This window comes from Mustela lutreola, chromosome 5 (genome assembly GCF_030435805.1).
Source record: "Mustela lutreola isolate mMusLut2 chromosome 5, mMusLut2.pri, whole genome shotgun sequence".
Classification (NCBI taxonomy): Eukaryota; Metazoa; Chordata; class Mammalia; order Carnivora; family Mustelidae; genus Mustela; species Mustela lutreola.
Window position 1 is genome coordinate 77421362 of NC_081294.1, and position 14093 is coordinate 77435454.

Genomic DNA, 14093 nt, shown 5'->3' on the forward strand with positions numbered 1-14093 from the left:
GGAGCCTGCTTCCTCCTCTTTCTCTCTGCCTGCCCCTCTGCCTACTTGTGATCTCTCTCTCTGTCAAATAAATAAAATCTTTTTAAAAAGTTTGGACAGACACGCGCTAAGTGGGGAGGCTGCTTGAGACTCTCTCCCTCTCCCTCTGCCCCTTCCCGCACCACCCTCCAATAAATAGATAAATCTTAAAAAATAATAATAATAATAAAAACAACAACCAAAAAGTTTAGGCAGACACAAACCATTTGTTATTCTGTATCGTTTGACTCGTTTACAATACACATGTTACTTTTATAATGAAACATATTAAAGAAATTTTCACTTTTGGAAAAAAAGATAAACTCCGCAAGTCACCCCCTCTTTCAAACCTAAATGATGGACGTGCGTGATCCACTAGTTACCACCATTATTTTGGAGGTTGAAGCTCGGCAGGGTGCGGCCCCTTTCCCTGCCCCATTTGATGTTCCTATCTTTGGTTCTTCACCTTTCTGAAGATGGCCCAACCATCCGTCTAAATCCGCGTGGCTCCTGGATTGCGCGCGAGACGGGCTGCAGGGGGAGTGCGCTGTGCGACCGCCTAGGGTGGGGGTGCTCGGCTCCGCCCCTCTGGACACGGCTCAAAACCTTGCTGGAGGCTGGAGGGAGGGGCCGCATAGTAGAGGCTGCTTTCTCCCGCTTGGCGGAAGCTTCTCAAAACCAACCTCGCCTACCAGGGTCCCCGTGCCTGGTGTCCAATGGCTGGCTTTTACTGGAACAAGAATCTTTCCAAAGGCATGCTTCTAGGGCGTCGGTAACAATAGACTTTTAAAATGTGATAACGTTCGGGGCACCTGGGTGGCTCAGTGGGATAAGCCGCTGCCTTCGGCTCGGGTCATGATCTCGGGGTCCCGGGATCGAGTCCCTCATCGGGCTCTCTGCTCAGCAGGGAGCCTGCTTCCTCCTCTCTCTCTGCCTGCCTCTCTGCCTACTTGTGATCTCTCTCTGTCAAAAAAAAAAAAAAAAAAAAAAAAAAAAAAGTGATAACGTTCACGCGGAGCTTCCCCGCTGAATCCCGATTCTTTCCCCAAAGGAGTGCCGATATTACAAGATCGCGAAACCATAGCATTAAAGTTTTCTCTGCTTTCTTGGTTAATCAGGATGGACTTCAACCAACAAGTTCAGTGTCCTCAGTATAAATTGGAGGGCCATCAGCAACACCATTATCTAGACTGGGCACGACCGGCCTGAAGGTTTTGGTATGTTCTCATTTTTCATGTTCCTTACCCACGAAGTGGGAGGGAAAGCAGCATCAATGGGGTGATTTAGGAAACCCCATGGAAGCCAAAGAATTTCTTTCCTATTTCTTTTGTTGTTATTTTTAATAACAAAAGCAAACCATGCTCAGTATTTTAAAATGTAAATAATGTAGGCAGTCTGTAAAGCAAAAAATAAAAGAAATCTTCCCTCGCCTTCCCCATGTAGTTCCCCAGGAATAACTGAGTAATCACTGTTAAAAATTTAGTCTTCATCTGTCTCAATCTTTTTCCTAAAGTTTATTTATTTAAGTAATCTCTGCACCCAACATGGGGCTCAAACTCACAGCCTGTAGGTCAATATTCACAGGTTCTTTCTTTCTTTCTTTCTTTTTTTTTTTTTTTTAAGATTTTATTTATTTAATTGACAGATCACAAGTAGGCAGAGAGGCAGGGGGTTGCGGGGAGGAAAGCAGATGGTTTGGTGGGGGGAAGCAGGCGGTGGGGGTGGGGGGAGAGCAGGCTCCCTGCTGAGCAAAGAGCACCATAGGGGCTGGATCCCAGTACCCAGAGATCATGACCTGAGCGGAAGGCAGAGGCTTAACCCACTGAGCCACCCAGGCACCCCCACAGGTTCTTTTCACTGAGCCAGCCAGGAGCGTCTGCCTAGATCTTTTTCTGTGCACATACTAACACATATACACACAGACACAAACACAGACACAGACAACAGAATTTCATGAAGATTAAAAAAAAAATTTTTTTTAGGGGCGCCTGGGTGGCTCAGTGGGTTAAGCCACTGCCTTCGGCTCAGGTCATGATCTCAGGGTCCTGGAATCGAGTCCCGCATCGGGCTCTCTGCTCAGCAGGGGGCCTGTTTCCCTTCCTCTCTCTGCCTGCCTCTCTGCCTACTTGTGATCTCTGTCTGTCAAATAAATAAATAAAATCTTAAAAAAAATTTTTATTGAGTTGTAACTTAAATTGTGCAAATCTCAAGTGCACAAGCCTATGGTTTTTATATATATACATCACTGAGGCTTTATTTTTACCCATCCAAAGGGAATTGTATCAACTACATTTCACTACAGTTTTTTTTTTTTTTTAAACCCAACAGTATTTTGCTATTTCTTCCATAATGGGACATATTGATCTAACTCATACTTTTCAGGCTGGCATAGTATTCTGTAGGATGAATCTGTGATCAATATTCTTTTTTTTTTTTTTTAAGATTTTTATTTATTTATTTGACAGAGAGAGATCACAAGTAGGCAGAGAGGCAGGCAGAGAGAGAGGAGGAAGCAGGCTCCCTGCTGAGCAGAGAGCCCGATGCGGGGCTCGATCTCAGGACCCTGAGATCATGACCTGAGCCAAAGGCAGCGGCTTAACCCACTGAGCCACCCAGGCGCCCTGTGATCAATATTCTAACCTCTCCCAGTTGATGACTAGTTAGGTCATATTCAAGTTTTCGCTTTTTAGGTGCTATTGGATTTTAAAACTCTTTTTCACTTTATATAAGAATAATACATGCTCAGTATAAACCACTGGACGTTTCAGAAATGTGTGGCTTAGGAAGCAAAAGTCCTTCATAATTCCCTCTCAGATAACCACCAAATACAGATGTTATTCTCTGCATATACATACATATCATCTATATTGTGTCATTGTCATCTCTACACACTGTTGAGAACACAAGTAGGGATGTACTACACATCTTGTTTGCTGCTAAAGCCATTGGGTTTCAAATTCTGGGTCCTTTTCTGCTTCCCAGCAGTGAAGAGGCTGGTCCCTTTTAAGCTACAGACTGTGAGAACCAAGTCCTCAGAACTCCGGACTTTACTAGGCTCTGTGGTCTCTTCTGCCTCATTGTCCTTAGACCCTCCCATTCCCCCTCCAGGACAGCCCCCGTGTCCTTCTCTCCCAGGGTCCCATACTCTTCTGGAACTTGGTGTCCTTTTCTGTTCTTATCTGTACAAATCTCCCCCTAATGTGCACAACACATGTACACGATAAATTTATAGGATCTGTGCACGTCCTTTGCTGTGTAAGCCACTTTCACAGCTAGGTAAATTTTTTATTTATGAAGTAGACTTAAAACAAACAGAGTCACCTTTTAAAATTGTTTAATCTTTCTCTCTGAATAATACCAAATAATAATGAATAAGAGAGGGGCGCCTGGGTAGCTCAGTGGGTTAAGCGTCTGCCTTTGGCTCAGGTCATGATCTCAGGATCCTGGGGATCCTCTCATCGGGCTCCCTGCTCAGGGGGGACCCTGCTTCCTCCCGCCCCAACTCATGTGTACAGTGTTCTCTCTCTCTCTCTCTATCGGGCCTTTCAAATAAGTAAAAGCCTTTTTAAAAAAGTCAATGAGTAAGAGAATTGGTGGACAATTTGTATATGCGTAGCCTTTCATTCAAGTGTTCCTTATCTTCCCACCTCCTCTTTAGGATACAGAGGGAGTTCGGGAGGACTGTCTTTAGAGTGAATGACCTGGCTGCTGGTTTTCCAGGCTGAAAGCCTCAAGATGGCCACCTATCAGAGTGTGGGTTGACCCTGCAGGAAGTCTCATTCCAGCCATAGGGGCCACAGGAAAAGGACATGGCTGAGGGCTCTGGGAGCCCAAAACAGACCCACCTCCCCCAGCTTCACAGGGACTGAGCTTGTCGACTTCTCTCAAGGGAAAATGATTGGCTGAGACCAGTGTTTTCTGATACTGCGTTTTCTCTGGAAAACTATCATATCATCATCATAATAAGTAATATTTGGTGAACGCTTCCTTCAGGCCAGGAACTTTATATCGACCTTTTGTTATTTAATCTCACAATCCCCTGAAGATGGTAATATTATCCCCATTTTATGGACAAGAAAAACCAAGTTTCCAGAGGTCACATAACTTGCACAAACTGCATGCTATGAGTAAATAGCAGAGTAGGGCTTGAACCCACTGATGGCAAAGACCTGGTTCTAAATCACCATGTCACGGCACCACACTACCTCTCAGCAAAGGAAGAAGCTCAAGTATGCCCAACTCCTTTATTCAGACTATTTCACCTGGAAGAAGTCCACATTTGCATAATGATATTTTCTCCAAGGACAGAGTAGGGACAGTATTTCTCTTTCCTGCTAGAGATTTTGAGCCCCTCTACACCTGGTTTAGACTGTAGCTCTGTGACATAAAGTCTTGGCATACCGTGGAGTGTTTTTGTTTGTTGTTTGTTTAAGGGAGCAACTGTCTTACCCAACAACTTGTGAGTATAAAGGAGGTTTTCTTGGGCTGCTCATTATTCAGCAGTCATTCATGAATTCATTCAACAAGTGTCTTTGATATGCCAGGCACTGGTGATGAAAAGAGGAACAAAAGAGACGATATCTCTGCTCTCCAGAAACTGAAAGTCTATTGAAGGAGACAGTTGTCCAACAATTACAATAAAGTGTGATCAATCTCTGATGGCAGAACTTTAATCTAAGAGCCCCTAACCTAAGCTTCAGGAACTGGTCAGGAAAGCTTCCTGAAAGATGACTTTTGGGCTAAAACGAGGCTGCCAACAAACATAAGAAAGTGTCGTTTTTTTAGTTAGCAATTCCTATGAAGTAGGGCATGGATATGGGGACAGACTCCAACAACAGGATAAACGCTGGTAGCAGAACACACCCCAAACCAGATATGATGAGAGAGTGACTGCTTGAAAAGGGTGTAAAATTGAGTACAATTCCTTTGGTGGACCACTGTTCTGATTTCTGACCTTCAAAAAAAGAGCTACTTGAAATACACAAGGGCTAGCTTTCCAAGGAAATGGATTTGGCTCTAATAGATAACCTCTAATAGCCTCGAATGGTGATACTATCTCAAATAATTTGGAATGTTTGAAAAGTACACCTGAAAATATCACAAAAAGGGATCATATTGATGCAGCTATAAAATCAATTCCTGGTTACCTAATACTCCTTCTCCAGTCATTCTAATAAGAGACAATGAACTCACCTATAGGGGCGATATCTAAAAGTAGGGAGTTCCCAAATTGATTGGGCTGTACTCTACTCAGTACATAGCAATCAGCTTCTCTGGGAATGCTTTGCCAAAGGAAAGCTTTAAATGCTATCATACTTGACCTATTGGGTTAACAGCCAAAAGGGGAGATCGAATGCAGTGTGCTCACAATTTTAGTAGGATAATGGAAGGTAAACTGAGGGTTCTAAGATCCATGTGGAGTGACTGGGAGGAAAAAAGGGAAAATCACCCCAAGGAGAAATCTATTCTTTTAAAAAAATACTTTATTTATTTATTTAAGAGAGTGGGAAAGAGAGTACTAGCAGGGGGAGAGAGAGAAGAGAAGAAAGAAGGAGAGAAAAGGAGGCAGAGAAGAAGCAGACTTCCCACTGAGCAGGAAGCCAGACACGGGGCTCTATCCCAAGACTCCAGGATCATGACCTAGGCCGAAGGCAGATGCTTAACTGACTGAGCCACCAAGGCGTCCCTAGGAGAGATCTATTCTATAGGAAGACCTAGAAATTCTGCATACAAAATTCAGTATTATTTTATTATATATATAACATGCATATATATACATACAATTAACATATAACAAAATGCACAGGTCTTTAATGTTCTGTTCCAGAGGTCCTGATAATTGTGTATATATACCTGTGTAATCTTCACTCCAAAGAATATATAGAATATTTTCCTTATCCCAGAAAATTTCCTTGATCCCTTTGTTGACAAATCGCTTCCCCAATAATGGCAACCACTTTTTTTTACTTCAAACACCAAAAATTAGTTTTGTCTGTTTCCGGACTTTATGTAAATAAAATTGTACAGTTCATACTCTTTAGTGTCTTTCTTCTTTTGCTTAACATCATCGTTTTGAGATTCATTCATATTGTTGAGTGTGTCAGTAGTTCATCTTTTTTGTTGTTGTTGTAAAATTCTGTTGTGTGAATTTCATAATTTGTCATCTCATTCTCCTACTGATGGACATTTGGACTGTCTCCACTTTTGGGCTATATACAAATAAGGCTATCAGGAACATTTGTGTACAGGTATTTTTGTGGACATATGTTTTCATTTTTCTTGGGTAAATACCTAAGAGTAGAATTGCTGGGACATATGACAGATGTATGTTTAATTTTATAAGAAATTACCGGACAGGGGTGCCTGGGTGGCTCAGTGGGTTAAAGCTTCTTCCTTCGGCTCAGGTCTTGATCTCAGCATCCTGGGATCCAGCCCCGCCAACAGGCTCTCTGCTCAGCAGGAAGCCTGCTTCCACCTCTCTCTCTTTCTTTCTCTCTGCCTGCCTCTTTGCCTACTTGTGATCTCTGTCTGTCAAATAAATAAATAAAATCTTAAAAAAAATTACCAGATAGTTCTCAAAACTGGTTGTAGCATTTTATACTCTCACCAGCAATGTATGAGAGTTCCAACTGTTGAACGTCCCTGCCACCACTTATTCTCATCAATATTTTTGGAATTAGCCATTTCAGTGAGTGTGAAATGGCATCTTATTATGATTTTAATTTGCATCTCCTTGATGACTGATGAAAATTTCAACGTATTAGAAAATAACCCTTGGTCAAAGGGGAAATTAGAAGCTATTTTATGTAGAATGAAAACAAGAACAAAATATATCAAAATTGTGGGATGCAACAAAAGTAGTGTGCTTTTAAATATTTAATTTATTTATTTGAAAGAGAGAGAGAGAGGGAGTGTGCATGTGAGAGAGAGATGCACATCCGTGACAAGAGACAGAAGGAGAAGCAGGCTCTCTGCTAAGCAGGGAGCCCAAGGTGGGACTGAATCCAGGGACTCCAGGATCATGACCTGAGCCGAAGGCAGATGCCCAAACAACCAAGCCACCCCGTCACCCCAGTAGTGTGCTTTTAATGTTTTATTAGTAAGTGCTTATACTTAAAAAAAAGAAAAGTATAAAATCAGTGATTTACACTTCTACTTTAAGAGGCTAGAAGAACAAATTATATTCAAAATAAGTAGGAGAAATAAAAATAAGAACAGAAATCAATAAAATAGAAAATAGACAAAGAACACAATGTCAAAAGTTGGTTCCTTGGAAGGATTAATAAAATTGATAACTTCCTAGCAAGATTTATCAAGAAAAAAAGGGAAAACACAAGTAACCAACATCATGCACACAAAAAGGAACATCTTTATAGATGTTACGGATACCAAAAGAAACAATAAAATATTATGAGTAATTTTATTCTAATAAATTGGACAACTTAAATGAAATGAACAAATTCCTTGAAAAACACAATTATCACAATGGACTTAAGAAAAAAGAAAAATCTAAATAGCCCCATAATTATTAAAGAAATTGAATTTATTATCAAATACTTTCTGTGAAGAAAACTCCAGGGCCAGATGGCTTCATGGGTGAATACTACCAGATATTTATATAAGGAAGGAAAAATAACAATCCTGCACAAAGTCTTTCAAAATAAAGAAGAGTGAACATTTCCCAATTTATTGATGAGGCTAGAATAAGCTTGATATGAAAACTTGAAAAAGATAACTACAAAAAAAGAAAATTATAAAGTGATATTCCTCATGAACATGCCTGCAAAATCTTATTACTCTTTGATGCAGCAATTTCATTTCTAGAAATTTATTCTAAAGAGGGATTCCTAGAATTGTACAAAGATTAACTACAGGACATCCACTATCGTAATATCTTTAATAGTAAAAATTGGAAACAACTCTGGAAACAGCAACGTTCCCCCAAATATGACCAGTTAAATGAATATGGTCCATTTACATGATCTTAGACGTTAAAATATGGTGGAAATGTGTATTGACACAGGAAAATTCACTATATATTGTTTACTTAAAAGTAGATTATTGGGGTGTCAGGTGGCTCAATTGTTAAGGGTCTTCCTTCAGCTCAGGTCATGATCCCAGAGTCCCAGGATTGAGTCCCACATCGGGCTCCCTGCTCAGCCAAAAGTCTGCTTCTCCTTCTCCCATCCCCCCTGTTCATGCTTTCTTTCTCTGTCTCTGTCTGTCTCTCTCAAATAAATAAATCTTTAAAAATATTAAAAAAAATTTTTTTAAGTAGATTATTAAGGGGCACCTGGGTGGCTTAGTGGGGTTAAGCATCCGGAGTCTTGGTTTCAGCTCAGGTCATGATGTCAGCGTTGTGGGATCCAGCCCACATTATGCTCTGCACTCAGGAGGGAGTCTGCTGGAGATTATCTCTCCCTCTCCTTCTGCCACTCTGCTCCTCCCACACCTTTGGCTCACTCACCCCCCCTTTCTCTAAAATAAAATAAAATCTATAAATGTGATTATCAAAGATTTCAGGTGCTCTCACCATAAAAAAAAGGCAAGGCAACAGATATTTTCATTATTTTGACTGTAATAAACATTTCACTATATAGATTTTGTGTTTTAATATTTAAAAAAAATTTTAAAGATAAATTTGAGGGGCACCTGGATGGCTCAGTGGGTTAAAGCCTCTTCCTTCAGCTCAGGTCATGGTCCCAGAGTCCTGGGATCGAGCCCCGCATCGGGCTCTCTGCTCAGGGAGCCTGCTTCCTCCTTTCTCTCTCTGTCTGCCTCTCTGCCTACTTGTGATCTCTGTCTGTCAAACAAATAAATAAAATCTTAAAAAAAAAAAAGACATATTTAAAAGACAGTGTGTGCAGGCACATAAGTAGGGAGAGGGGCAGAGAGAGAGGGTGAGGGAGAGGAGAGAGTCTCAAGCAGACTCCCCACTGAGCACGGAGCCCAACACAGGGCTTGATCCCATGACTCTGAGATCATGACCAGAGCTGAAATCAAGAGTTTGGAGCCTAGCTGACTGAACCACTCAGGAGCCCCTAATATTTTATTTTAAAGTAATCTCTACACCCAACTTTGGGCTTGAAGTTACAACCCCCAAATCAAGAGTTCCATGCTCTACCAACTGAGCCAGTCAGGTGCCCCTATGTTTATGTATTTCAAACCATCATGTTGTAGAACTTAAATACATACAATTCTTTTTTTTTTTTTTTTTAAACAACAAGAAGATTACCAAATAGTATTATGGCATGATTCTACTTTTTTTCAAATAAAAGTAGGTATTTATATGTAAGGAAAAAAGACTGGAAGGCATAAACCAAATGTCCAAAATGGTTAATCATTAAATGATGAGAGTATGGTTGGCTTTATTTCCTTCTTTTTGCTTATCTGTATTTCTTGCAACAAATACATAATTTTTCTAACACAAAACCTTAACTGTTGAAGAAAAGATTTGAAAAATCTGACCAATGGGCATTTTTGTACCTATTCCATCACAATTCTTAGAAAGAAAAGATTTGGGACTATGTAATGTTCCTCTTCACCTCCAAGCTCAAATACACCCACCTTGGATGACTGGATGCAGTTTTTCCCTCCTTTGATTAGCTGTGCCCATGTTGGCCTACCCTATTGGTCCAACCTTTACTCAAGTAGGTGAGGCAATATAAATTTTGCCACTGACCTACTATGTAACATTTGGCAGGATCTTTCCCTTAGGAGCTCCAGTTTCTAAAACTTCTCTAAATTTAGGTTAGAATCAATGAGCTCCAAGGTCTCTTCCAGATAGAGTGAAGAACATAGTTTTAGAATCAGAAAACTTTAAGATGGGGACACCAGGGTGGCTGTCAGTTAAGCGTCTGCCTTCAGATCAGGTCAAGATCAAGCCCGGAAAAGGGCTCCCTGCCGGGTGCGGAGCCTGTTTCTCCCTCTCCCTCTGCCTGCCATTCCCCCTGCTTGTGTGCACACTCTCTATCAAATAAATAAAATCTTTAAAGAAAGAAAGAAAACATTGGGATGGACTTGAGAATCTGGGTATCACCCACCAGGAAAATAATCTTTATTCTCCAGTGTGTCTCCAGCCAAAGAAGCACCTCCCAGCCTAGGCCTGGCCTTATATCTCTTATGGCTCCACACATACTAGTTGCTCAGTGAATTAGCTTTTGCCTCTACCTCCTAAAAAGCAACTACAGAATAAGTTTTCTAGGCTTGCTCCTGATGCTGATAAACACACGGTTGGTTTTAACTCCTGCACGTTTTTTGAGGTAATTGATGCAGTCCGTGTTTTTAAGAATTCACCAAGCAGAGCAAGGTCTGGGTACCTCTCCTACAAGTGACATGTGTGTGGCTAAGAGACATTCAAGTTGTCAATCTGCTGGGGCCTTGTTTAGAAAGGTCGTCTCAGGGATGCCTGAGGCATGCTGAGGAAATACATTCCCAGCAGGTGCCCAGGCTGTTACCACCTGGCTTCTAGAAAGGGATCTGATAAGACCGTGGACTTCAGGAAGTCCCAGCTCTGCCTCTGTAGAGCTGTGTGACCTTGGACAAGTCCCTTCCTCCTACGGGAATGTTGCCCTGGATCTAAGTACCTCCTTCCGGGTCAGTCTATGCTTTGGCGCTGACCATGTGATTTGGAAAACATTCACCTTTAAACGTTTATGGATCTTCGATGACATATGCGTGGGGTACCAGAGCCAAGTGAATCGAGAGTCCCAGCGCGCGAGCATCTACCGTCCGCTCCACGAATCTCGCGAGACCTCTCCCCTTCGCTTCGCGGCGTCATCCTGTCGGCGGCCGAGGCGGCGAAGGGGACGGCACGTAAGATACTCACAGGGGCGGCCCGTATCCCTCCGCCGCCGGCGCGGTCCGGCCCTCCCTCCCCTAGCCCGCCAATCCCCGCGCCTCCCGACCTGCCCCTCGGCCTGGGCCCACCCCGCGCTCCGGCGGCCCCACCCCGGCGGCGCCGCCCGCCCGTCCGCCCGCGCGTCCCTCGGTCCACCTGCAGCGGGCAGTCCCTCTGGCTGTCCCACTGAACGGCGCCGGCCGAGCCCGAGGCCTGGGCTCTTGCTCTCCGGCGGAGGGATCCGCGGCGGCTGAGGAGGCGGCGCTGAGATTAGGTGGAAGAGGTAGCTACGGCGGCGGCAGCGGTAGCGGCGGCGGCGGCTCGGACGGCAGCGCATAAAGGGGCCGCCGCCGGGTGATGCGGTGACCGCTGCGGCAGGCTCAGGAGCCAAGTGGGCCTCGGCCCTCAGTCCGTCCTGCCGGACCCGCGCTCCCGAACTCCCCATCTTCTCCGGCCGACCCGCGATCACCGAGGAGGCCTCGCGCCCCCTCGCCCCTTCCCCGTCCCTCCCCTGTCCCCGTCCCCGCCCCGGGGGCCACCGCCACCCGCCTCCCACGATGGCTCTGAAGAGAATCCACAAGGTAAGCGGCCGGAGGTCGGCTGAGGGTTCCGGCCGCTGGGCGGGCCAGCTGAGCAGGCTGCGGCCTGCACTTCCCGCCGTCGCCTCCGCCTGGCTCGCGGCCTCTTTGGACCCGGCTGCCGACGGCGATGGTCCAGCCGGGCGCCCTTCACACCCCACTCCCAGTGATGGCGCCCGTGGAGGCCCCGGCGCGCAACCCGCGCTTAGGCCGGAGGTGCGCTAGCCCGCTCAGCGTTGCTCCCTGGTCTTCTTTCTAGGCCCCGCGTGGTATGGAGTCCCAGGGCCTCTGCCCGGCCTGGGACTGCTGCACTAGAGGGCCATTGTCCGGCCATGCCGGGAGGGGGAGCTGAGGCTGGTGCGTTGAGCTGCCCCATTGACAGAAGTCGAAAGGGCTCCTCGCCCCAAGTCTGCCGGTGTCCCCCTACCCCCCTCCCGCCCACACCCGCCCACCTGCTCTGGTTCCCTCCACAGAGCTGCCGAGCTTGGAGCCCATGTCTCAGGCAGACGGAGGAAGCTTTTTTGTTCGATCCACAAGTATTTCTTGAGTTCACTTACCTCTTGGCGGCCGCACACTTCGGTCCATCCACTCTGCTCGTCCAGAAACTTAAGAGTAGGAAGTTCGGAAGGAAAACAAAACAAAAAACCAAACATGCCTCTTTTGAGAGAGCAGGGAAGTGGAAAGAAAAGCGTTTTGTTCTTCGAGGTTGCCAAATGTAGTGAGAAACTACACTTTTACGGGAATGGAAGCTGTTGAATTTTCAAGGGTAGAGATAGAAACCTGAACGTTGAAGACCACTGAAGGAATTACACAAAGTTTCCTTTTACAGTATCTTCATGCAGTGGATTTTAACGCTTAAATTACGTGATGTGTTTAGGGAGATCCTTTTAATTTAGAAGGAATTTTGCTCCGTTTTTCCGTTAGAAAGGATGTCTTTGCCCTTTAAGATGAAGGGTTGTTCAATTATTTGTATGAAGATTTTCCTTATACTGCGTCTATATTATGGGCTTGGCTTAAAATTTAGGGTCCCACCAATATTGTAAAACTCCTGGTGCCACTTTCTTAAAAGTGGGGAAGTACTACTGGTGATTTTTGATTGGTGTTTTACTTGGAGAAGCTCTCTTAAATCTCTAGCCACTTACAAGGAGATCCTGGGGTTATCCATAGGGAGGAATAGGATGGAGATGCAAGGGGAATAGAACAAATACCTTGCCCTAAACTCAGAGCAAATGCAGACTGTCGGAGAACTAAAACACTTCAGTTTGCAGTCGGTCTTCATTTCTTTCATGATTAGAGACCTTTAATGTGGAATTAATCCCAACAGTTACTGTAAATTTAGGTTAGGTTAGATCCTTACCAGCTTGTTTGGACTTCTTCGATTTCTAACAAATGAAGAAGGGCAGACTTCAGACAGAGTAAATCTTCTATTAAAATGAAGCAGGTTATGTGTTAAAAGGAGCTTGAAACTTCACGGAAGATTTTTTAAGGAACTATTTAAGGGGCAGGAGCACACTGAGGAATCATCATCCAAATAAAAATATATATGTATTTTTAAGGTTTTTAGTAGTTAACTGGGTTCTTATATGGTCTAGTTGGGAAGCTATCAGTGTGAGAGTTTGAGATTATAGCTGTAGAAGACTGTGCTCTTTTTTTTTTTAAACTTCCCCTCTCCTCCTGTTCTTATTTTAAAACCTGAAGAAGAGTGTGTGTGGTAACTTACAGATCAAGAAATATACCCTTAAAAAAATACCCTTTAATCTCTACATTAATTGATAAGTTGATTTTTTTCAGAGAAAAAGGTAACTCAAAACATGTATTTTAATCTTCTAATATACTTTCCTCAGTAATGTGGTTTCTTTTGAGTTACTACATATTCTCTAGATCTTCTCTAAAATATCTTCTTATAAAAATTTTAATAGGGAAAACCAAGTTTAGGTAATGATACTTTGAACTTTTAAAACAGTATTCGTCTTTCCTCCCCTGGTTTATAACCTAGAGCCCTCTGCAAAGTATGGTTCAACTTCTGAGACTGCCAGGGATTAGAAAAATAAAATTTATTTTTGGTATACTAGTCAATAAGATTGTGAAAACAGAATAGATATTTTTTCCCCAAATTATCTGTGTAATACCAGTTCTGAGTTGAATGTAGCCTTACCTAGGTATGGATAAGACTAGTCCTTCCCATCTTCTTGGCCCTAGTAATGTATTTACAATGGAATCCCCAAAAAACTTAGTTGGCTTATATAATTGATCTTGATCTTGAACCTTCCCAATTATCATTCTCTGAAAAAATAGTTCTACTTAAATACTCTGTTAACTTTCGATATCTTGAACTGCTGCATCTGGGTTGTAATAAAATTTGCTGAGAACAAATAAATTTGACATGTGGCATCTTTAGGAATGCAATATCTTGTTTCTTTAACAGGGAAATAGTGTTCTGTGAATTTGACCGTCCTATAAATGCATTGTCTTTTTGGCAGAAGCTTTTGATGGACTTTATTTTGATACACACTTTAAAGTCTCCTGACCTATGCTTTAACAGAGTGTACCAGAGAAGGTCATTATGAATATCCAGTGTAGTTCTGTGCAGGGATTGGGACCCTCTGGGTGTGTTTGTATCTATACCAAATGGTCCTAACCTGCTGTGTTTTGAGGTT

The 14093-nt window shown here is 43.3% G+C and overlaps 1 protein-coding gene and 1 long non-coding RNA gene across 3 annotated transcripts in view; both read left to right on the forward strand.

Moving 5' to 3' along the window:
• The first annotated feature begins 1128 nt into the window (after positions 1-1128).
• LOC131832124 (uncharacterized) lies at positions 1129-6054 on the forward strand. The gene is made up of 2 exons (XR_009353927.1): positions 1129-1235; positions 3677-6054. It is a non-coding gene; the product is annotated as an uncharacterized LOC131832124 (long non-coding RNA).
• A 4774-nt stretch (positions 6055-10828) lies between these two features.
• The window catches only part of UBE2D2 (ubiquitin conjugating enzyme E2 D2), a 63800-nt gene continuing 60535 nt past the window's right edge, over positions 10829-14093 (forward strand). The window contains exon 1 of one of the 2 annotated variants that reach the window (XM_059174753.1): positions 10829-11439. Coding sequence is in view for 1 of the 2 variants with exons in the window: in XM_059174752.1 (XP_059030735.1) it covers positions 11416-11439 (24 nt within the window). In the remaining variant the exon portion in view is untranslated. The remainder of the gene's footprint in view (positions 11440-14093) is intronic. The other variant, XM_059174752.1, reaches the window with a different exon arrangement.